Below are 22,265 nucleotides of genomic sequence, written 5' to 3' on the forward strand. Positions count from 1 at the left end.
GGTGAAAGCCAATGTGCCTTGCCGCATTCCCATGCACCTAGGGTCTTTCAAGGCTGCATTCGCTTGGCCTCCAGGCACAAACACTGTTGAAGTACTCCGCAGAACCATTCTCCCGGACGAGGCTGGACTCATTTGCTTCGCAGATCAGACCTAATTTCACCTCCTTGCTACCTGGGAAAGAGTAGGTAATCAGCGCACAATGCCACGTTCACGGAGCACAAGCAATAATGCTACTGCACGGTTTGCGATGTGCTTAGATAAGATGCGTGTGGGAAATGGTGGGAAGACCACAGAGCACGGATACCCATCATCTAGGCAAGGTGTATACAAATGCGCCCGGCTTAGGTATTCAGCCCAATGCCGTCCGATACAGAGTCTGGTTGCGGCACTAGACAACACATCCGGATTACGCAGTAAGCTGAAGAGCGACCAAGGAAAAGCGATGATTCCAGCGCTAGACTCGAGGCTGAGTCGAGCACGGAGAGCTGCTATAGGCTGATGATGACCACCATTGTATAGCCCGCTCCTTGCGCCATAATATGATTGTCAACGGAGCATGTCGGAGATCCGTACCCCAACTCAAATGTCAGTACCTGGGTGGCTAACTTATTCCCTGTCATCTCGAACGGCCATGATGACTTGAGCAGGATGATGTTTTCTCCATTGCCGCAGCCCGCAACACTGAACCCAGGCCTGATCCAGGCAGTTTGCATATTTGGTTCGTTGCGCTTCGGGTCGTCGCTGGCCCAAGCCCAATTCCCCAAGTCAGGTCCAAACCATTAGAAGCCTGACGAATGTTTTATGGCTTAGACCCTGAAGCCTGAGGGGGGCACTTCCGTTCGCCTTCGAAACACACCCAAGACGGGCCCGATTTTGCCACATTAAGCTGCTACTGGACACCCCTTGTCCAACCCCGCTGGGTCCCCGCTAGGCCCGCTGGTGCTGCCCGTCCCTTGCCCGTACCTCCTGCATCTAGCCATCTACCGTGCTGTCCCTCCACGACCTGACTTCCCCTTATTTTTATACGTTTCCTTTACCTTACGTTCTGTTACCTTAGACAAACCTTCAGCGGCACGTTGTGTTTTGCTTCCTTCTAGAACAAATTCAATTGTACGACCACGTCTACTATACCTCAACGAATTCTTGAATTTCCATTTGATCGCTCCTCACCATGAAGAAGTTCGGCTTCGGCAAGAAAGGCGGCGACGAAGGCGACGATGCCAACCGCTCCGCCCTCTTCGGCCGAAAGAGCAAGTCTCCTGCTCCGGGCAACGACAATCCCTACGCACAAGCTCCGGCTGGCGGCGATCCCTACGCCCAGGACGCAAATAAGTACGCCGGCATGACGCCCTATCAACGAGCACGAGTCGGTGCGCCCATTGATGGCGGTGCCCCTGGCGGCCTTCCTGGCGGCCCTCGGGCCGGTGCTGGCTACGGTGCCCCGCCACAGCCTGCCGGTGGCTACGGGAACGAAAAGTACGGCGCCGCAGGAGGATACGGGGCGAACCGCTACGACGACAACCAGAACGCCTACGGCGCGAATCAGCGATCAGGTGCTAATGGCGGAGCTCGCGGGCCCGGAGGTTACGGAGGCTTGGGCCGAACCAACAGTGACAGCACCGATGCTGTGCGCGATGAGCTTTTCAGCGGGGCTCAAGACAGATATCAGCAGAATAAGCCGCAGGTTGGAGGCTACGGCCAATCCACTACGTCTGGCGCTGATGGGGGATACGGCGGATATGGAGCCCCCCGTGAGCTCACAGCCGAAGAGCAAGAGGCGGAGGAATACCGCGCGACTAAGGCCCAGATCAAGGAAGTCAGAAATGACTCTGTTCAGACCACCCAAAGAATGCGTCAAAATGCGAGCAATATTGAAGACGTAGCCAATGCGACACTCGCCCGGCTTGCTGCTCAAGGCGAGCGTCTGCACAACACGGAAAGGAACATGGATATAGCGGCAAACCACAACAAGAAGGCGGAGGAGGGTGCCAAGGAGCTGAAAACCGCCAACGGAAGCATGTTTGCAGTTCACATCGCCAACCCATTCACATCTAAGAAGCGTGCGGCAGAACGAGATGCGGCGATTCTCGACCGACACCGCCAAGAGCGCGAAGTTCGCGAGACAACCAGACACGAGGCTTTTAAGTCCAATCAGCGAATGGAAGATACCTTTAGGGAGATGTCGCTGTCTGGTCGTCCTCAAAAGGGGGCGGAGCAACGCAAGCCAGCAGGGAATAACCGATACAAACTACCTGGTAGTGACGATGAAGAAAATGCTGAGGAAGATGAGGCAGAAAGGACGATTGATGACAATATCAACGCTATTTCCGGCTCGGCTGCGCGTTTTGGCTTGGCAGCCCGCGCTCTAGGAAAAGAGATCGACGAACAGAATGTTCTCATCGACAATATCGCCAAAAAGGTGAGTCCACCACCACATTTTATTCTTCTTTGGTGTCGATACTAAGTTACACTTCCCAGAGCGACGCTGTGGACGACGGAGTCAGGATGAACAGAGAGCGTCTGAACCGCATCAGGTGAACGGTCGGGAGCCAATTCCACCAACTATCCTCTTCTTGGAAATGCCCACAAAGAACATGAAAGAAAAGCAGGGTCGATAATTAAATGTTCTCCAACTTGTAAACTTCATAAGCCGGGGTTTCGTAAGGGTGTGCGCTACAGAGAGCATATTGTCAATCGAAAACAAGAAGAACCTTGAAGTTTAGACTTGTTACCTTTTGAGGGCTGCCACAGCGGCTTTCGCAATATTCATGTCAGAGCACAGGATCTCGACTCGGTACTCCAGAACTCGCTCAAGTTGGTCCACTGCGCCTGTGTGAGGGTCTGCCCCTGCTGCCTCTACGGGCCTGAATTGGCCTTGGCCGGTAAGCTCGAAGGCCACTTGGATGTACTTGCCCTGGTCATAGACACCGGCACCCGTTTCGAAGACGGCGTCTTTAGTAGCGACCAAATGGGAGGCTGGTGAAATGAGAGAGAAGGAAGTCAGCATGCTTTCGCTCGAGCTTGGTCATGTAAAGCAGGCCGAACCTGGCACGGTGTAGATAAGCTTGTAGCGGTCCGCCATTGCTGGGGTGAAGATCGTGTGTCGACGCGGGAGTGTCGTCAGGCTAGCCTTGCTATATGAGGAAGCGTGGGCAGACGACCGACTTGTATCAGTACGAGTGAGGGGGGAAAGCTTGAGAGGGACCAAAGTGACGCAACTTGCAATTGGGACACAGGATTTTCGGGGTTGGGCATCTGACCAATGTGATGGTTGCGGGCAAAGTCAGTGACAATCTAGCGACCTGGCGGAACTTTTGCTTTCGTCAATTGAGAAGTGACTACAGGGTACCGTAGCTTATATACCTGATAGGTTTTTGCCAATTATCCCATTCAAATTACCTTGTTTGCGAAATATGCCATCGGAGAGTCAGAACGATATTGCGGCCATCGTGTTGAGGCAGGCAGGTACCTACCTAAAGCGCCCTGTGCAAATACAGGGCAGGCTTCCAATCGGGATATCACCGGGTGCGAACCCAAACCCAGCGGTCTCCCCGTAAATTTCTTCTTCTTACCTCCCGTCCATTTCTCACGTAACCGCCGACTGAACATCGCAAATTCTGTCAGCAGCACTCAACATGTCATCTGTACTGGACGCTGGACGCGCCTCCAAAAAGAGGAAGCTTGACAGTAGGAATACTATCAAGGTTGGCAACAAAGTCATTTCTCTCGAGGGATATCTCAATCCCCCAGCAAAGAAAAAAGAAGCAGAAGTTCAGCAACGTCCAACGGAAGAGCTGCGGTCTATTCAGAATACAGAAAATGATGCCACGTCAGGCGCATTAGTCAGAGATTCAAAGGATTCGCATCACACAGCCCCGACCTTCATCAAGCATTCGTCGAAAACATCCCAGGATCGAGACAGGCCAAGATTTGACAAAAGAGGCCCAAAATGGAGGGAAGATCCTGCCCTATTGAAGATCAGGCAAAAGTTACCCATCTGGGCACACCGAGAGGAGATACAAGCTCACGTACGCCAAAATGATGTACTCCTTCTCGTTGGTGAAACTGGTTCCGGAAAAAGTACTCAAATACCTCAGTTTCTGGTCAGGGAGTCGTGGTGTAGAAGACAAACTGTCAGTATCGCAGAAGCAAGAGAAGTCAGTGTCGGTGGCATGATCGCAGTCACTCAACCACGTAGAGTCGCCGCCACGACTTTAGCGCATCGAGTTTCTCGCGAGGCTGGGACGCCTCTCGGTGAGAGCCGTGACGGACTAGTTGGATACTCAGTTCGTTTCGATCACCAGGTCCCCAAGGGCACGAAGATCAAGTTCCTCACGGAAGGTATGCTTCTTCAGGAGCTTCTGAGAGATCCAGATTTGAAACAATACAGCGCCGTTGTCGTTGACGAAATCCACGAGAGAAGTGTCGACGTGGATCTGGTGTCCGGATTCCTTAAGCAAATCCTGCTTAGTCGCCGGAAGGGCCGCGGCGGCATACCACTGAAGGTTGTTGTCATGAGTGCCACGGCAGATGTTGAGCGCATTCAAAGTTTCTTCTCTGCGAACGGTCCCGAGGAAGAAAGCGGCGGTGACGACTTGGTCGACAACAATATCAACTCTGTTGGAGTACTGAAGATCCAGGGCCGACAGTACCCGGTCAAGACCATACACACACCCCAGCCAGTGCCGGATATTCAGGAATCTCTCTTGAAGACAATTTTCAAAATCCATATGGAAGAGCCGCTACCTGGCGACATTCTTGCTTTCCTGACCGGACAGGAGGAAATCGAATCCGCGCAGTCACTTCTCGAGGAGTACGCCGCAACGCTGGCCTCCAACGTTCCCAAAATCAAAGTTCTACCCTTGTACGGCCAGCTTTCAATGGAAGGACAACACGCAGCTTTCCAGCCTGTCAAGGGAGGTTTCACGCGTAAAATTGTGCTGGCTACCAATATTGCTGAGACATCCGTCACCGTACCCGGTGTACGTTACGTGGTGGACGGCGGCAAGGCCAAGGTTAAGCAATTCCGCGCTCGCCTCGGTATGGAATCATTACTAGCAAAACCTATCTCCAGGTCTTCCGCTATCCAGCGAACAGGCCGTGCTGGTCGTGAAGGCCCTGGCAAGTGCTTCAGGCTATACACTGAAGGTACATTCAGCACACTCGAGGAAACAGACTTGCCAGAGATCCTGAGGATCGATGTTCTGGGAGCTGTCTTGACGATGAAAGCGCGAGGTATTGATGACATTCTTGGGTTTCCCCTTATGGACACGCCGAATGTTGAAGCCATCGAACGAGCACTAGTCAGCCTTCATGGACTAGGTGCTTTGGCAGACGACGGCACGATCACTGAGGCTGGCCGCAAGATGGCCGGATTTCCCATCTCTGCGGCGTTTGGTGCGGTCCTGCTTGCCTCCGCCAAGCCAGAGTTCGACTGCGTCCTAGAGACGATAGACATTATCTCCTGCATCACGTCTGGCGACGACATCTTCCACCAGCTGCAGTCGGAAGAACAACGCGAAGAAATTGAAGAACTCCGCAAGGAGCTCTATCGCCGGGAAGGCGACATCCTAACATATCTTACTACAATGCAACAATACGCCGCCGAGAACGCCGATCGTATACAGTGGTGCAAGCAGAGGAAGGTCAACATTCGCAACATGAAGACAGCGCTCAACATCCGCAAACAACTACGCAGCCTCTGTCTCAAAGAAGGCCTTCTTACAGAGGCTCCGCCGCCAGACCCCCAGCCCTTTACTCCTCTGGCTCCGGAACAGGCCGAAGCTCTGCTCAAGTGCTTCCTCCGCGGCTTCGTGTCCAAGACAGCCATACTGGCACCAGATGCAAGCTACGTCACGTCACAAGGCAAGCACGTTGTTGCCATTCACCCGTCTAGTGTGCTACACGGACAGAAGAAAGAGGCCATCATGTTCCTTGAGCATGTCTTCACGCAGAAGAATTACGCCAAGAAAGTAAGCATCATCCAAGCTGACTGGATTGTCGAGGCGTTTGAGGGGCACTGAAAGATGATGATGACGATGGCGATGCGCAAATTCTGACTTCTTGGCTCTTGTCCATAATTACCACACAAGGAGCAGTCTGCTATACGTTGCAGAGACTGAACGCCGATCAAGCATTTTCTCTCTACGTCGAGTAAATTTACATAGTTGTTAATACAAAAGCACTCTCGCATCATTGACTTTGAGGGCGTTTTCCTTCATCAAGGTAGCGATATCATGACTGATCCTCGCCTTCTCCTGACTCACGCCGTTCTTTGATCGCCTGCATCAGCTCATACAGCTGACCGATTTGCTCGTCTAGGGGGGGGGAATAAGTCATAGGCCATCATAAGGCACGGAAGAAATGATTAAGAGAAACTCACCACTCATCTTGGCCACCTTGACGGGGTCAATTTTCTCGCCAACCCATGAGTTGCCCTCAATCTTTTGCGCATATAATTGCCATTCAGTCAAGAAACCGATCTAGTATATTATGAAGAAAACATTAATCAGCTTTTCATTCTTCACGATATTGTTCATGTTTGCAAACAGACTGATCGTCGAGATAGAACGATATCGACGACGACCCAGACTCAGATTCAGTCAAGACGTTGAGCTTGGTTGCAGACATGTACTTGAGGTTATCAATGACCAAGCAAACGTATGTGGCCAAGTGCCCACAAGTTGAAAGATGGGGATTCAAACAACAGACAAGGAACGTACCAGGTGCGCCGGGTTATCTACCGTGCGATGAGCGCGAAACTCAGCCTTGATGTATTCGTCACCTAGCACCCGCATCTCGGAAGGAAGGTGTTTGCGGTGTGCGCGCAGAAGACGACGGTATAGCGGGATAGGGGGCAAGAGGGCCATCGGCGCGGGCCTCAGGCCGTTGCCCTTTGAGATGGAGGCCGAGGCCATCCTCAGAATCGAGGCAGATCGCATAGGTGCTGTTTTGGCGGTGATGGATTTCGTCGGGTGGGAGGCTGCGACACTTGAGTGAGAAGGGAATTGCGAAGCTGACCCAATTGATACTACTGGATCTCGAGTCAGCTCTTGAGCTTTCAGGCCAATGGATTATGGTCAACTCGTTGCTGGTTATTTGAGATGCTGGCGAATCGTGTTGAAGTATTTCGTCATGCTAATCACCATTTTCCACTGCGATACCATTGAGGTGATCCATACAGTGCTCAGAGTGACCTATACACACGGTACTTCGAACCAACTGATTATTGCATATGCAAGGATTCCTGCAGGTCTTTATGTATGTGGGCACGGACCAAGTTTTCTGTGGCCATTGATGGAGGGGCTGTTACTCCATAACACCAAGATATCGAGATAAATCTCAAGATGATAAAGCTCAACAGCGATTGCTACCCCTGGAACGATATGCGTTATCATTATCTTTCGCTACTTTGGTGAAAGAGAGGCGCAGCATGCCATAAAGTAGGCACTGAGATTATCTGGTTTTGATATGGAGGGGGAGCCATTTCAATTTAACGAAGGTGCTTTGCAGATACTCACAAAGACGCCCCTGCAGTCTACCGAAGCGTGCCAAGTTGCCACCCAAGTAGCACATCGCCTCAGAACGTAGTGGCCAAATTCTATGGCCCTGATTTCGCGTTCCCCTCTCTCATCGAAAGTAAACTCTTAGCAGCGATCGCTTTGAGTGTAGGTGTGGTGGATGACCGCTCGTCCTCATGAAATACAAATTTACATCCCTCCGTACGCATGATTCCGCCAGGCTGGAAATCCTCTTGCACGAGGCCCGCATCATCATCTCTTATTCTCTTCATCACACGCGTCGTCCTCATTATGAGAGGATGCTGGTCGTCAAGATTGCCCGCCCAACTCTCGAGACACTCCTCCCAAAGCCGAATGGCCTCCTCCACCTTATTGCGCCGAGCCAATACACCCGCCAGCTGGTCCATCGTTGCCAGCGTATCAAGATGCGTCCTCCAAAGAACCCTCTCGCTCACCTCCAGGACCTCGCGTAAGATTTCCTCTGCCTCCTCAAGCCGGTTCAGATTCGCACAACCTATGGCGACGTTTCGCTTCGCCTGCAGGGTCATGGGGTTCTCCTTGCCTCTCGCGCGTTCTTGATTGCTCAGGAAATGACGCCAGAGTTGGTACGCCACATCATGCATCCCCAAGTCCGATTGCAGCGCTGCAAGGTTGTTCATTGAGGCCATCATCTTGCGGTGACCCGGTTCGATTTTGGCGATAAAATGATTATAAAGTTCGATCTCCATGGCGAGAGCCGTCTCCGAGTCGCCCTCCATTCGAAGGAGAGTTGCTAGCGTTGCGAAGCCTGAGCGGTACCATCTTGATGCCCAGCCCCATGGCTCCACCAACTCCATCATGATTTCTAGGAATGTTCTGACTTGCAAGTATCTTGCTTGGATAAGAAGCACCTCCATCCAGTCGAATACGATACTGAAATACCGCTTATTGGCTTCGGATTCCTCAGGGCAATCCTTGGTGAGTGATGAGATCGAAAAATAAACATCCGAAGATTCTCGTAGCCTGCCAGAGTGACGATACATTCTAGCTAAATCCCACAAGCCTGCTATATGTCCCATATCCTTGAGGTCTAGTTTTTCTTGCCTTTCGGCAACGATCTGTTCACAGACTGCAGTGGCCTTGTCCCAAAGGCCTAGGTGCGCAAGCGTTTGCGCGAACTTACCTTCCTGCTCTGTGCGTCTCATCCATTCAATATGCTCCGAGCCACCGTGGTCGAGACATGTCTGCAAATGTGGCAGCACTTGGCTGGCAAAGAGCTCTTCAATGAGGCGTTTGCTTCTCGCGACGGAAAAGAAGAGAACCTCGCGGGCTGCTCTGCGTTGGAAGATCAGTACTTCCGGCTTCATTCGGTCTCTAGCCCAAGAATGCACCAAAACATGCATAGAGTACCATTCCTCATTCATGAGAGACTTCTTGATCAAAGAGTAGCTTCTCAATGTAGCAACCCCGTTGTTGAAGTTCGTCGAATCCCAGTCACCTTCTTCCGTAAGGTCTATCAATGGAAGTGGCGCAATGCTGCCCTCTTCGCCCCTTATAAAAGTGGTGTCCAGCCTTGAGTTGACGGCTGCTCTACTGAGAATATATGTTGTTATATTCTCGTTGTGGTAGAAGCAGAAGATGTTGAGAATGCGAAGGGCATTCAAGGCAGCCCGGCCTGGGGAATCGTTTCCCCGTGACCGCTCTTCCAATGCAACATACGAGAGCTCAAATGTACCGTAAACAGCGGGATTGTGCTTAAAGACTCCCGGGTACAAAGGGTCCCCTAGAATATCTTTTCGGCGTTTCCGGAAATCAACGAGATACTTTTCGAATGAACAATCCTGGTTGTAAATGTAGGAACCAGCTTGATCGATGGCCAACGGGAGGTATCCAAGCTCACGAACGATTTCTCTTCCGTGTCTGTCTTCATCATCTCCGGACTTTGCCTTTTGTCTTTTCGAGGCGCGAAGGAATAGGGTGACTGCATCCTCTGCGTCCATAACGTCGACTGGGAATGTCTGGTTGGCGTCTAAAGTGGGTGACATGTCTTTCCGTCTGCTGGTGAAAAGGATATTTCCAGTGTTTCCCGGAGGGAGAAAGTTGCTCACGTCGATTGTGTCGTTGTTGTCGAAGACAAGAAGCCACTCTTCAGCTTGATTTTGCGCCAACCAATTCTGGACTCGCTTGATGCTAGGCTTGCTAGCTTCCTCGTTGAAAATCTCAGCTGTTAACAATCTGAAGCTCTCAAAGATAGAATCTTCCGTCGCGGCGTTGATCCAAAACACCCGATCAAATCTGAAATACGCGGACTTAGTAAGGAAACTGTGGGTTGAGATGAACGTCATGCCACCTACCTCGACCCGTACAAGTCTCTAAATCTGAGGACAATCTGCGTCTTACCGACTCCTCCCATGCCCCAAATTCTGAGGTGTCTTCTGGGTGAAGATCCGGAGGGGCGTTTGTGAAAGTGTCGTTCCATCTTGTTAAGTATGTCTAATCTGCCAGTGAATTGCGGGCTTGCAATACTGTTGATCTGAACCTCTTGCTGAACGGCTTGCTTCGAGGCTGCGTCGGATACTGCATGACCTAATGCGAGTGAGTCACTTAGCAGAGTAGCTTAGTGAGAATACTTACATGCGGCATCAAGAGATAGGTTGACACCCTCCTTCTTGTACAACATGCTGACGATCTTGTCGATATTGGTAGAGACTTCAAAATCTTGTAGGTACCTCTCCGTTGCCGCCCGCAACAACCCCATTTTGTTATATTCATTCAGCTTGATATCTGCAGCACCCCGGTCCAGATTCAACCGCCAATATGCGTAGGGTGTTTTCTGGAATCGGTGCTCTAGGGCTTGGTGCTCGGGCTCGGAATCAGTCAGCGATGCTTTGGCATGCTTGAGAATCTTTATCGTGCCTCTTGAGAAGAGGGCGCCGCTGCCTTTTCTGGCCATGACTGGACGATCTACAAGCTGTCCTTGAGGAACCACATTGACTTTTTTATCGGAGACTTTAAGTCCGGTGCCCAAGCTGAGAAGAAAGCCCAACGTCCTCCTCGGGCCGAAGTAGGACTCGGCCTCACTCAACACAAGGCGAGCCGGGTTGTTGTAGGTCACGGCACCGTCGACGTACTGGTCCCTCTCCGCCTCGACTTCGATGGAGATTGGGTGGAAGAATGTCGGTGCCGCTGATGTTGCCCTTGCCGCCTCCCAAATTTCCACATTGTGAGCGCAGTTGCTGCTCCCTTTGTACGTTCGGAAAAGGTAGGCTGCGTAGGCGTCATACGTGGCTGAGCAGACAAAAGTGAGCCCCTTTTCCCTCGTGCCGTCGAGCATCGTGGTATTTGCGAGCTTCTTCTTGGTTACATTGTCTTGTATGATCTTGACGAGTGTTTCCTCTTTATAAGTTCTGTTCCACCACCACCTGCGGTTCTTCTTTCGAAAAACGTCCTTTGCAAAGCTTTCGTATGCGTTGATGGCTTCTTCAGTCGACATACCCATGCGACCTAGCATGATGGCAATGAGTCTTTCCAATGATCTGCTGTTAGCGGAACTTTGCAAGACGGTGTATTGGAAAGACCAACTAACCCCCCAGTACTTGTGCCACCCATCAAATGGAAATAGTCCTGAGGCTTGGGTAATTCTCTGAGTCCTGCCACCTTCTGTAGCCGCTTCATGATCTCGTGTAGTATGACGAGTTCTGATATCCCTCTGATGCCTCCGCCGTCTGCCTTGTGTTAGACGAGGCCTCTTAAATGATCAAGGAGCAACATACCCAACGACAAAAGATAGAGTGGCTCATCTTGGCTCATTTTGCGGCGATCTAGAACAAAAACCCAAGCAGTGTATGATTAAAAGTGAAACAATTAAGTCAACATAAGAAACAGTGGATAGGTTAATAAGGATAGCGATACCCAGCTCTCGAGCCAGGCAAATGCAAAACTTGCGCACTCGACAGGGAACCAAGGCGAGGGAAAGTGGCACTTCTTCAATGAGTCCGCCCAACCAACATCTGGGCAGTGCAAATAGTTGCCCGAAGATCAAGCCCATGGGAGGGTCCTTCTTTGGAATCCGCCCCGATGCATTATGCATGCTAAGCGCCCAACACTCGCCAGGATATGGAGAAGACATGGCCACACACACACACACCAATAGGCCTACGATCTCTCGTCCTGGCTGCCAACACCGACTTTCCGACACGCATATTTCATCGGCTGACCCCAACTGGAGTTAACTTGTCTAGGTATGGATGTAGCCAGACACAGGAAATCTGAGAACCTGTGGCAAACCGACGGAATGGTTAGATATGTGCCTCGGTTGGCAGGCTTGATACCGACTGTTACATTCGCGCAGCAATCGTCAGTCTGCCCTCCTGCAGACCCTGGTTGAAACAGAGGGGCGCAGCATGCTGCCAACATACGTGACCGAAGGCAGAACAAGATGGACTGGTATCAAGATTTGGGAAGCAACTGTTGATGCTGCTCGACAATCTCACTGAGAAAGCATTCGTGAGAAGCGCCTCAAAATCGAGAAACGGGGCGAAAGGTATATGGTCAGATATCTGTAGGAGTCATAAGACAAGAGGAAGATGAGACTCGGAGTTGGTCGGTGCATGATCCTAAGCGCCGGCCTTATGGAGCGGGTCGGGCCACTGAACGGGGTGGCGCTACGATGATCGACTTGAACCAACAAACTATGTGCCAACCAACCATTTCTCATGCAGAACCATCAATCCGGCTGAAACTTTACTTTTCAAGTAGTCGAAAAAAGCCTGATAAAAGTACTGTGCATGAGCTGGGAAGTTCGCAGTGTGTAGAAGGCTAAGCTTATTGCTATTCAGCTCACCGTTTCGCCGATTTTGTTTCAATGATGACATCCGTCATTGGGAGATGTTATCGGAGGCTTTAGTCAACTAGCCAAGATCTCATGGTGCCCAATTTCTATCAAAGAGGGACACGAGAGTCCACAACGTCACTAATGCCACCATGTCTGGCGAAACCGATAATACCAGCCGAGACTATTCCTCGATGTCAACTCACACTAGACAACTCGCAGGTCTGTACTAAACCATGTCTAGGGACTCGACAGGTGAGGAAATCATCCTAGAATTGCCCATTAGGAGTGGGCAACGTGAGCGCGCCTCAAAGAAACCGGGCGTATAGCCGAATGTTTACATCTTGAGGGTCTGAAATCCAATCTTCATCAAATTCCTCCAGAATACACTGACATGATGGGCTAGATGCCTCCGTTGCAGAATAGACTATCGCCCTCTTGATGATACTCTTACTCCAAAGCCGAAGAATTTACTGCCCAGCATCTCAGCCGCGTGGCTTCGAGATGACTGAGTTGTCAATAGTCTACATTAAACCATCATGTTCACTGGGGCCCATCGTAGTTACTTAGTTCTAGTATCATGCCGTGTCAGAGCGTAACTTATTCATCAACAGCCTTGTATTACTTGCCATACTTCCACATGCAGCATTCCATTATCTCCAGCCAAATAAACCTAGTTGCAAGGCAAGCTACTGAAGGCTTATGGACTAGTATTACCGCCCTCTCGATGGCACTCGCTCTCTAAGACGGAGACCATATTCCATTATATGTGCTGACAAGTACGAACTGCTTCTCATCCTCAACCGCCACTCCTCTTCATCTCAACCTTCAAGTTACATGCCCCGAAATTAGCAAGCAATCATATTACCCAGTTCCGCCAGTGCAAGCCATCATTGACACTGAGACAACGCCAACGCAACCAAGACTTCCAACCCAACGACCCAAGACAGCGCCATTCCCAAATAGCCGGTCGAGCCCTCGTCTCTCACGCGGAAACTCCGCACAACCAGGCAGCAGACAGCTGGACGAGGGGAAAACTGGTCAGTTGTTTGGTTACCGGGGGCAACTATCAACGTAACCAACACTCGGATGTGCCGCGCCAAGTCGCCTGGACACAACCACACAGTGGCTCAGCATCCGAGACATTGGACGACTCCCGCAGGCCGCGGCTCCTCCGACTCAAGGAGGAAAAAACAGGGGCCTCACTCGACGACTCGAGGCTTAGGCAACAAGTCGGGGACAGTAGGGAAAAGCAATAATGGTGACAAAAAGTTCACGCGTGGTTTCTGTCTGTGTATGTGTGTCACACGCCATTCTGGTATTAGACTCGCTTGAATCGTCAAGCTCGCAAATCGACTTCATCATCAGTCATGCCTAGAACTAGACCCTTTCCAGAAATCAACGCCTGCAAACCACACAGAAAGTGATGCCGCTGAGAACAAGATCCAGCCGTCTATCCCTGTCTATGTACAAGGCGATGTTGACCCCCTGTGGACCGAACCATTTATTCAGGAAGGCGGCGCTCCAGCCTTGAGCATCGCCATCTCCAGCGCGGTGAACCCGTTGCCCAAGTATGCGAATCGGTTCTGCTTCGCATTCTCATACGTGTACTCCCAGTCCTCGCCCCTGAATCGCTCCAGCAAGCGGATGAAGTGCATACGGCTCCCAGGATACAGACCTGTCACAGGGCCGTTGACCTCGCCTTGCTTATACCAAGATCTGCATCCGCCCGCAAAGACTGTGCGAGGCATAATGGCTGAGATGTGCTCAAAATAGTCCTCCACGGCCGCTTCAGACGGGGCGATAGTCCGGACGCCTTCTGTCTGGCATTTGAGGATAGTATTGGCGATGTAAGTGGCAATGTGCTCGCTAAGCGTAAAAACATCACCCTGCACAACAGGTGCATTAGGCCCGAGGAACTCTACAGCAAGCAGGATGGTCAGCTTCGAAGCGGTGAGCGTAAGGGAAGCCCGACTTACTGAAAAAGTTTGGCAGACCTGCAACGGCAAGGGACATGTATGCTTTGGGTGTTTGCTCGCACCAGATGTCCTGCAAGTTGCCGTGTCGACCGATTAACGGGAACGATGGGAGGAATGATGAGTCGAAGCCAGTGGCGCAGACGACAATGTCAACTTCGAGGATCTCCCCAGTGACCAGTTCTATGCCTTGCGGCACGAACCTCTTGATGGCGTCGGTGTGAAGGGAGACCCGGGTGTCGTGGAACGATTCGAGATATCCAGGGGCTGGAGTGAGTCGCTTGCATCCAAGGGGAAAGTCGGGTATCAGCTGCTTGCAGAGCTTCTCATTTCCCTTGAGCATCGCCGTCATGAATTCCTTGGTCTTTCCCAGCGCCCATGCCTGTTGAGGGCTTCCTGAAATGAGAGAAATGGCGAACTTAATATTGGAGTCCATCTCGAGAGTTTTTGTAAACTTGTTGTAGAAGGCCGGATCGGTTTTGAACTTTTCAATCGTCGCCGCTGAGAATCGCTCGTTCTCATCCATCTCAATTTGGTCAAGGAGAGCTGCTGAAGGCCCCATCTTCATTGTGGCAACGCGAGGAGGGATAATCATGGTGGGCGTCCGAATGATGTGGTGTAGCTTCTTCACGTCTGCTTGTTGTAAGCTGGCTGCATCGCCATGATAGAGGTGGAATATACTCACGTGGTCTCATTGCTGGAACGATCTGGACACCGGACGCACCATTTCCAATAACTGCTACCTTCTTGTTTGTATAGTCAAAGTCCCTGGGCCAATTTGCGCTGTGAATAAGGGTACCCTCGAAAAGTGAGATGTCTTCCACGTCCGGGAATCTCCATTTACTAGGCAAGTAAGACGTTAACATGGTACGCAATTCGAAAGGCAATATACATACTTCAGGATACCAGTTGCGTCAATAAAATAGTTGGCATAATCTTCAAAGACGGCGCCAGTCCCCAAGTTCTTGATCTGTAACTCCCACACGGCCTTGGACTCCGACCAAGCCGCCCCGATGATCTGATGCGAAGTCTTGATGAAAGGCCGCAGCTTCTCGTCGTCACATATTTGGCAAAGGTAGTTCTCAATCTCTGCCGCGGGGGCAAAGAAGCTCGACCAGGCCGGATTCGGTCTCCAGCTGAACTGATAGTTGTGGCTAGGCACGTCGCACTTGCACCCGGGGTACCGGTTCTCGAACCAAGTACCCCCGACATTCTCGTTCTTCTCGTAGACCACAAGCTCGTACGTTGAGGCACCGAGGGTATTTCTCAGGGTGCGTATCAGGTTGATTCCGCTTGCACCGGCGCCGATCCCGACGATGCGAATGGGCTGCGGAGTCCCGAACGGCGCTTCCTTCACAGTGTAGGCGGTACTGGTGCGGGTAGGATGACTGGATCCGCTACCCTGGGCGTCGACATGACGAGATAGTTGAGGGAGTTGCCGTGTCATTGTGAAAGTTACTGGTTTGTGTGTCTGCAGAGCTACCTGGGCATGGAATAGGGAGGAAGAAGAGACCGGTTTATATCTGAGTTGAAGTTGCTAAGGGGTGTTGAGTCCCGAGGAAGGCGCCAGCGAGTGGCTGCAAGGAATCTCTTTCTGAACAAGCGCCTTTCTCCTTCTCGCTTGGTGGAGATACGGTTGAAAGAGAGGATGCGGGCGGGTGACTGCGGACTTTTGGCAGGTGTAGCGCGGCGGCCTGTCACGGAGACTAGCCAATAATTGCAAAGGAGCCTTTACCATGGAAGAATGGGATGAGACAACCCGGAAAGGGTCAGAGAGGAAGAAGCAACGAGTAAATCCGCTGGCGCGGGAACCAAAAGACGTTGTCCCTGTTAGTGACAGGCAGCAGAGTCCGAGGTGAAGTCTACCATGCCTCCGCGACTAACACCAAAAACCGCACCACCTTAGTGCGGGAGCTACGAGCTGACGCAACACAGCTTTCTTGTCAAGAGGCATACCTACCTACGTAGACTTTGACGATGAAAAGAGACAGCTCACATGAAACAAAACGGTGGACTCTACGGATACAGAGGTGCCAATGGGTATGGATCCTCTCAATTGGGGGTTCATGTTGTAGGAGCGTGGAGGGGTCTGCACCAGGCATCATTGTTGGTCGATTTACGACGGGCAGTTTATCAATCTTGGCTGGTGCAACGGCACATGGTGTGGCTGCACGTATCCAAACGACTTTGGAACAAGGCTGGCCCATGGGCAGAAGAATTGAACAAAATGGTTTGTCTGTACGTCTGCTAGCTCGTTGCGATCAAGCAAGGTCCGATTAGCAAGAAAAGGGTCCCGGGCTGGACCAGGTCGTAAACCATCCAACCACAGCGGGAGAAGGGGAGAACCGGGCTGAGGGGTGCTCATGGCATGGATCCAAGTACGGTGAGTGGCGAATCACGACTCTTGCCGCACTGGAGGATGGAGGCTTGGTGCCGGAGCGGGATCGTGGTGAGTGCCGCGGACGGGGGGCGATATGGAGCGCAAACCGGGGCGTATCTACAGATGGAGAAGCTGTCATTGCAGGGGTCTGACCCCGGCCGTCTCCTGGAGGCGAAAGACAATGCGGTCTTGAGGTTGAGATGGAGGATGCTTTGGCTGCCGACCGTTCTGTCAGGTTCATTATCCCTTGACGACATCCCAGCTCACAAAGGACCGAAGAACGGGGATATGTGATGCCCTGTGGAGTGGATCGCCGAGAGAAGGAATCGCGAGTGCCGGGTCCATCGTCAATCGGCCGTGGGCATGTTCGGCGCCGCATGGTAGAGATGGTGGGATGACGGGAGGGGGGCGGCATCCTTCGCGCGTTTGCTGACCACTGAGACACGAGATCTCGTTTGAAGGAGCACAAAGCTCGAGATGCACCAGATCCTCCGGGTCTCTAAGATGCGGAGATGCGTGTCTGTCTGGCAGGCATCTGCAGCTGAGCCCATGAACCACTGCGGCCACGGCTTGCAGGTTCGTCTTGGGCTCATGGTGCCATGAACGGCCGCTGGCTCTTCAGCTTGCGGCTTTTTTTATCTACCAAATTTTCGCTTTCGTCCTCGCCTTCGCAGCAGCCAGCAGCCAGCAGCCAGCAGGGCATGGGTGTTGGGGCTGGGGGTTCAGGATGTAAGCACGAGATCCGAAGGCCGAAGGGGAGGCTCCGTGGCTCTGTACAGGTACATAGATATGAGACAATCGCTCAGTTGTGATGGCTCCTCCCTGGTCGCCGCACTGCATGAAGCCTCTCTGAGAAGTTGTTGGTTATTGGTCTCTTTGCGACCAAGGAAGTGCCCAAACATGCGGCGGGCGGCGTTGGTGCAGAATTAGAAGAGTTTTCGAATGATAAAGCGCCGATAGGGAAGAGCTTCTGGCAAACAAAAAGCAAGCATACCCAGTCTTGGCCACCGATGACGATTGGCTTGATGAGGAACTCGGCCAACTGGCAACTCTATAGGTGCCTTGGATACGCGAGCAACAGGAAGACGTTATGTTATGGCCGAAATTTCGCTGGTGGCAACGGTTTGAAGCCAACCTTGGACTGGTTGTGAGCCCAATTGGAACAGTTGACTTCATAACTACACCACCTTATGCCACAGACGCAACGCAAGCTTGATTCAAGCTTAATCGACCCATTGCACCAAAAGATCTCTCACATCTGTAAGCCACCAAGTCATTTAAGTGGCCAGAGATATCCGTTGTCGTTGGTTTTCGGATTCGACAAACACGCCCGACAAGGTAGCTTGCCTCGGTGAGGTTCCAATAAGAGACTGCGTTTCGTTTTGTGTGCGTGTGTGAGTGAACCCGCCCCCACAATTTCATAGTCTCTTTCTTGTGTACTTACTCAACTCACTCATCTTCTGTAGAAAGGTACGTACAAAAACCCTGCAAACCCACGCGGCACTTCCCACCCTCAAAGAAAAAACATGGCATCATTCTCCTTCGGATTCGGCGGCGATGACATAGAGGACGACTCCGTCCCCGTCCCGGCCACCGAGGCCTCCGCGCCCGCCCCGGAGCCCGAGACCCCGCAGTCCGCTGCAGCAGCCAGCGCCTTTCCGGTCCCTGGCAAACCCCAGCTGCCGCCCACCGCCCACGACCTGCAGGACATGCTCTCCAAGCTGCCCTCAAAGGTCGCTTTCGGCACCCTGGACGTCACCCTGGACGACGGTAGCCTCATCAAGATCCCCCGTCGTGAGCTCTGGGACGTGCGAGTGCAGCTCATGGCCGAGGACGAGGCCGCCGGGGATGGTGCTGATGCCGAAGGACTCGGCAGCCACGATGTCAAGACGGGTGTCTACGAGGGCGGTTTTAAGAGCTGGGAGAGCAGCGTGGACCTCGTCAAGGTTCTCGCCAGTGGCCAATACTTGGACCTGCTCAAGCAACGGCCTCTCCGAGTGATCGAGGTACGAGCATCTGAACACCTGACGCGCGTCTTTTTTTATTATCTTATTTTTTATTCTTTATGTACTGCTGGCTCAAGTGGCGAACCGAAAGCTAACGCACCTATGCGCAGCTTGGATGCGGCACAGCGCTCCCTTCGCTGGCTCTTTTGCAATGGACCATGAGGAACCCAGCGCCGAGATCGCCACTTTTGCTGACCCTGGCCGACTACAACCCGACAGTCTTGCAGTTGGTCACGTTGCCAAACTTTATCCTCGCCTGGGCTCTGGAACGCAGAGACCAGAACCCCGCCCTGGAGGAGGCCTTCGCGATGGGAGACGAGCTCGAACTCACACCCGAGGTCTTGCAGCAATTCAAGGAGTTCCTGACGTCTTCCCAAATCTCTCTCAATTTCATTTCTGGTGGTTGGTCAGTGGAGCTTATTGATCTCCTATATGAGACTCAGTTCAAGCTGGACGGGTCCAGCAGTTTCGATACCCTTCTTATTGGAGCGGAAACCATCTACTCGCCCTTCGCACTGGACGCTTTTAACGAGATGGTCCTTGCCATTCTCAACAGAGAACAGAGCCAACGTAGCAACTGCCAGTCGCAGGCGCTGGTTGGAGCGAAACGGCTTTACTTTGGCGTTGGAGGTTCACTCGATGATTTCGTGGACAAGGCTAGGGGAAGAGGAGCAACGGTGACTCAAGTCAGGGAGGAGGCCGAGGGTGTTCGGCGAGGTGTCGTTCGATGCACTCTGGGCTCGCCTCCTGAATAGACATCATGCCAGTCAAAGCTACATACCATATGGAGAGGAGGCCTCTCTCGTGAGTTCGCCACCACCACGGCCAATCATGCCATTCGTAGACCGGCGCAACAGCACATGTGCATACATGTTGGGCAATGGCCGTGAGTTTGCCGAGTGATGTCTTTTCCTAAGCACGGGGGGCTTTGCGCCAATGTAAGATAACACTCTGTCACATTGATGTGAGTTTACAAGTCTTTTGGAACTCAAGATACCATGACAATGCAGCCAGCGGAATGGTTCTCAACATCCAAGTGCCTGTAACTTCTCGTGGGAGACTGTTTCTTCGGTCAAGCTACGAGACTGACGACTTGGTGAGCGTTTCCCGCGAACGAGACGTATTTGTTCTATTGATTGACGCACGCGGCTGTGGCGTTGTTGAACATTCATAGCCTCAATCTGACTTTAATGTCTTCACTGAGCTATAAGCTGAAACGGCATGCTTGGATTGAACTGAACTGATGGCTGCTAAGCCGGCATTCCCGTCATCACCTTCAGAGAGTTATACTTACGTCATCTGAGTCGAGCCGAGGAAAACTCCGTGGCTCTGGTGCTTTTCCATTCCAGTCGGGTGTCAGAGTGAAACGCCCCCTGAGCCAGCAGGCTTGGTCCATTTTAGCCAAGACCTAAGCATAGCATGGCCATGAAGTGTCATCGCATGGCTGGTTGAGGACTGAGATACCTACTGCGAGATCCAAGTACGGAGTAAGTGGCTTGGGTGGATAATATGCAAAGCATGGAGAGAGCCAAGCCTATCACGGAGAGAGCGACGGTGCGACCCTAGCATGTATTCCCTGTTGAGGTAAAGAGGCTGCCGGTTCCAGCGAGCTGCCGTATCCGACGGTTTGGGCTGATGGCTCTGTCGGAGCTGCATTTCGTGGTAAATAAACGACTTGGATACTGGCAAACTTGCTGACGGGTTCGGACGACATAGTCAGAGCCAGGCGATGCCCCGTCGATGCTGCAGGCTTCCCGTTGTCGGCCGTGGAGCCTCTCTAAAGGGCGCATACACAGTACGCATGGACAGGGATCCAGTGAAAGTCCTGGGTCAGTTCCGTCAGGCGAGAGCTGTTAGTGTCCGAGTCCGTCGATTGGAGGCCAGAAGCAAGGACCACTGCGCAGAATGCAGGTACCGTGCAAGCCGTGAAGTAGCGTGTGCTGGGGAGATTTGGCCAATGTTGGTCTCCACAACGGGGCCCAACGGGGTGTGCATTGGAAATTGGACTCGGTGGGAACTGGGAACTGGAAAACGCCATTGGCACAAGCGAGCGGCGAGCCTGACGTCGTTGCATCTTATTCATCGTTCTGAGGAGGCTCCCCGGTTAGCCGAAAGAGAGCGAGATTGCCGCTTTGGCGCGATGATATGTTGGGATGCAGCGACTCAGCGAGGCGCGTCGACAAATGGGACGGTAATATATGCAATATGTGCATGCTCGGCTCCTTCGCGAGACTTTGCAGTTTGAGCCGATGGGGCGGGATGGCAACTTGCGGCACGGAGCAAGCGGGTGAAGGCGCGAGTGAAATCTTTTCCCCAGAGGCCCTCGGTAGATCCTCATCAGGCGATCCGTAGCCTGCCACCCCTTCTTCTAGGCTGTCCTGGTCAGTATTAGGGGATTGTGCCATTCCTGATTGATGTGCGTCTGACTGTCCTTGCGAAACGGTACGAACACCAGTGTTGCTTGAATTTCAGAGTAGTGTCTTGGTGAACCAAAGGAAAAGGAACTTGACACGCTTGAGTATGTCAGCAGCAGCTCATCTGCTGTCTCACGCGTCAGTTATGTCGGTGCTCCCATCCAAACACAACACTGAGAGGAACGGAACGTACAAGCATGTCACCCTGCAGATGAAGCACAGATCTCGGACGATTGACGACGTAAGTGTCCCAACACATCAAGGCTAGGCGTTCAAGTGCCGATGCTATTTTCGAGTCTTCTAAATGCACAAGCACAGAGCATTCTGCACAGATTTACTCGACGGGTATACCACTCGTAAAAGCCACCTTCACGAGCATCCAGCATCCGTAGGCGTCGTCACCTCCAATAGTGTGGTGGGGGAGCCTTGAGCTGTCATTGCCAACTCGGATCGATGATGGGATCGCAGGCGGCTCGTGACTGGTCCGCGGAAAGTAAAGTTTTGCCATGGAGAAATGGAACACGAGCTGGAAGGGAGGGTGGAGGGATGGACGCTGTTGGTTGCGCACGCAATTCCAGGCTGAGCCGGGCGTCAGCGGTAGCGGCAGAAGCATTCGCACATTCCCATGGGGGGCGAAAAGAGCCCTTGCCGCTGTCCACTGCGAATCAGTCCATTGCGAAGAAGAGGCTTCGGAGGAGGGCGGCCGTTGGAAATGTGCGAGATGGAGAAGTCTCTAGGTACCAACCACTCTCCCTTGCTGCGCCTCCAGAGACCCAGATCGACAGGAACCTTTCCCCATTACCGGACTAGAACGAATGTACCCACCGCTTGTCGGGATGTACTGTGAGAGGTAGTGTGATCTGTATGTATCCATCCGATGGTGAGAGAGTCAGTGACCGGCCGAGAGGTTTTTGGGGTCTCTTCGCGTCTTGGGCCGTTCCAGCGGGTTCCAACGTGGTGTCACCTGCTGTGGGCTGGAAAGCAGGGAAGCGAGATGGCATGGCATGTGGAAGATTGTGCCATTGCTGGGCGCATTGTTCAAATTGACGCCAGTAACTGTCCTGGTACCCAGGACAGAGGCCCAGAGGCCCAGACCTCTTCCAAGTTCCCTGCTGTTGCCCGAGCTGGTCGTGATCCTCCCATCGCCCCGGCCAAAAGG

At 52.4% G+C, this 22,265-nt stretch overlaps 6 protein-coding genes across 6 annotated transcripts; 3 read left to right on the top strand and 3 right to left on the bottom strand.

The window, feature by feature from the left end:
• Nucleotides 1–1,171: 1,171 nt before the first annotated feature.
• On the top strand, nt 1,172–2,538 carry SEC9 (Protein transport protein S9 plasma membrane t-SNARE; the record flags this gene model as incomplete). Its single annotated transcript, XM_053187608.2, has 2 exons — nt 1,172–2,419; nt 2,479–2,538. 2 exons carry the CDS (start codon nt 1,172–1,174, stop codon nt 2,536–2,538), a joined length of 1,308 nt encoding a protein of 435 aa, XP_053055112.2.
• Nucleotides 2,539–2,618: 80 nt separating this feature from the next.
• On the bottom strand, nt 2,619–3,082 carry N0V96_002355 (uncharacterized protein; the record flags this gene model as incomplete). The annotated part of the gene is made up of 3 exons (XM_053187607.2): nt 2,619–2,673; nt 2,733–2,976; nt 3,046–3,082. The coding sequence occupies 3 exons, from the start codon at nt 3,080–3,082 to the stop codon at nt 2,619–2,621; spliced, it is 336 nt and encodes a 111-aa protein (XP_053055111.2).
• Nucleotides 3,083–4,038: 956 nt separating this feature from the next.
• prh1 (Salivary acidic proline-rich phosphoprotein 1/2) lies at nt 4,039–6,023 on the top strand (the record flags this gene model as incomplete). Its single annotated transcript, XM_065756501.1, has 2 exons — nt 4,039–4,043; nt 4,199–6,023. 2 exons carry the CDS (start codon nt 4,039–4,041, stop codon nt 6,021–6,023), a joined length of 1,830 nt encoding a protein of 609 aa, XP_065614870.1.
• A 211-nt stretch (nt 6,024–6,234) lies between these two features.
• Nucleotides 6,235–11,010, bottom strand: N0V96_002357 (uncharacterized protein; the record flags this gene model as incomplete). Its single annotated transcript, XM_065756502.1, has 6 exons — nt 6,235–6,317; nt 6,383–6,482; nt 6,723–6,946; nt 7,714–9,794; nt 9,854–10,085; nt 10,134–11,010. The coding sequence occupies 6 exons, from the start codon at nt 11,008–11,010 to the stop codon at nt 6,235–6,237; spliced, it is 3,597 nt and encodes a 1,198-aa protein (XP_065614871.1).
• Nucleotides 11,011–13,838: 2,828 nt separating this feature from the next.
• Nucleotides 13,839–15,753, bottom strand: N0V96_002358 (uncharacterized protein; the record flags this gene model as incomplete). The annotated part of the gene is made up of 4 exons (XM_065756503.1): nt 13,839–14,251; nt 14,310–14,939; nt 14,992–15,149; nt 15,203–15,753. 4 exons carry the CDS (start codon nt 15,751–15,753, stop codon nt 13,839–13,841), a joined length of 1,752 nt encoding a protein of 583 aa, XP_065614872.1.
• A 2,459-nt stretch (nt 15,754–18,212) lies between these two features.
• Nucleotides 18,213–19,447, top strand: N0V96_002359 (uncharacterized protein; the record flags this gene model as incomplete). The annotated part of the gene is made up of 2 exons (XM_053187602.2): nt 18,213–18,692; nt 18,803–19,447. 2 exons carry the CDS (start codon nt 18,213–18,215, stop codon nt 19,445–19,447), a joined length of 1,125 nt encoding a protein of 374 aa, XP_053055106.2.
• Between the last annotated feature and the right edge of the window lie 2,818 nt (nt 19,448–22,265).

The sequence above is a fragment of the Colletotrichum fioriniae genome (assembly GCF_027942845.1).
Source record: "Colletotrichum fioriniae strain IMI 355084 chromosome Unknown scaffold_2, whole genome shotgun sequence".
Taxonomy (NCBI): domain Eukaryota; kingdom Fungi; phylum Ascomycota; class Sordariomycetes; order Glomerellales; family Glomerellaceae; genus Colletotrichum; species Colletotrichum fioriniae.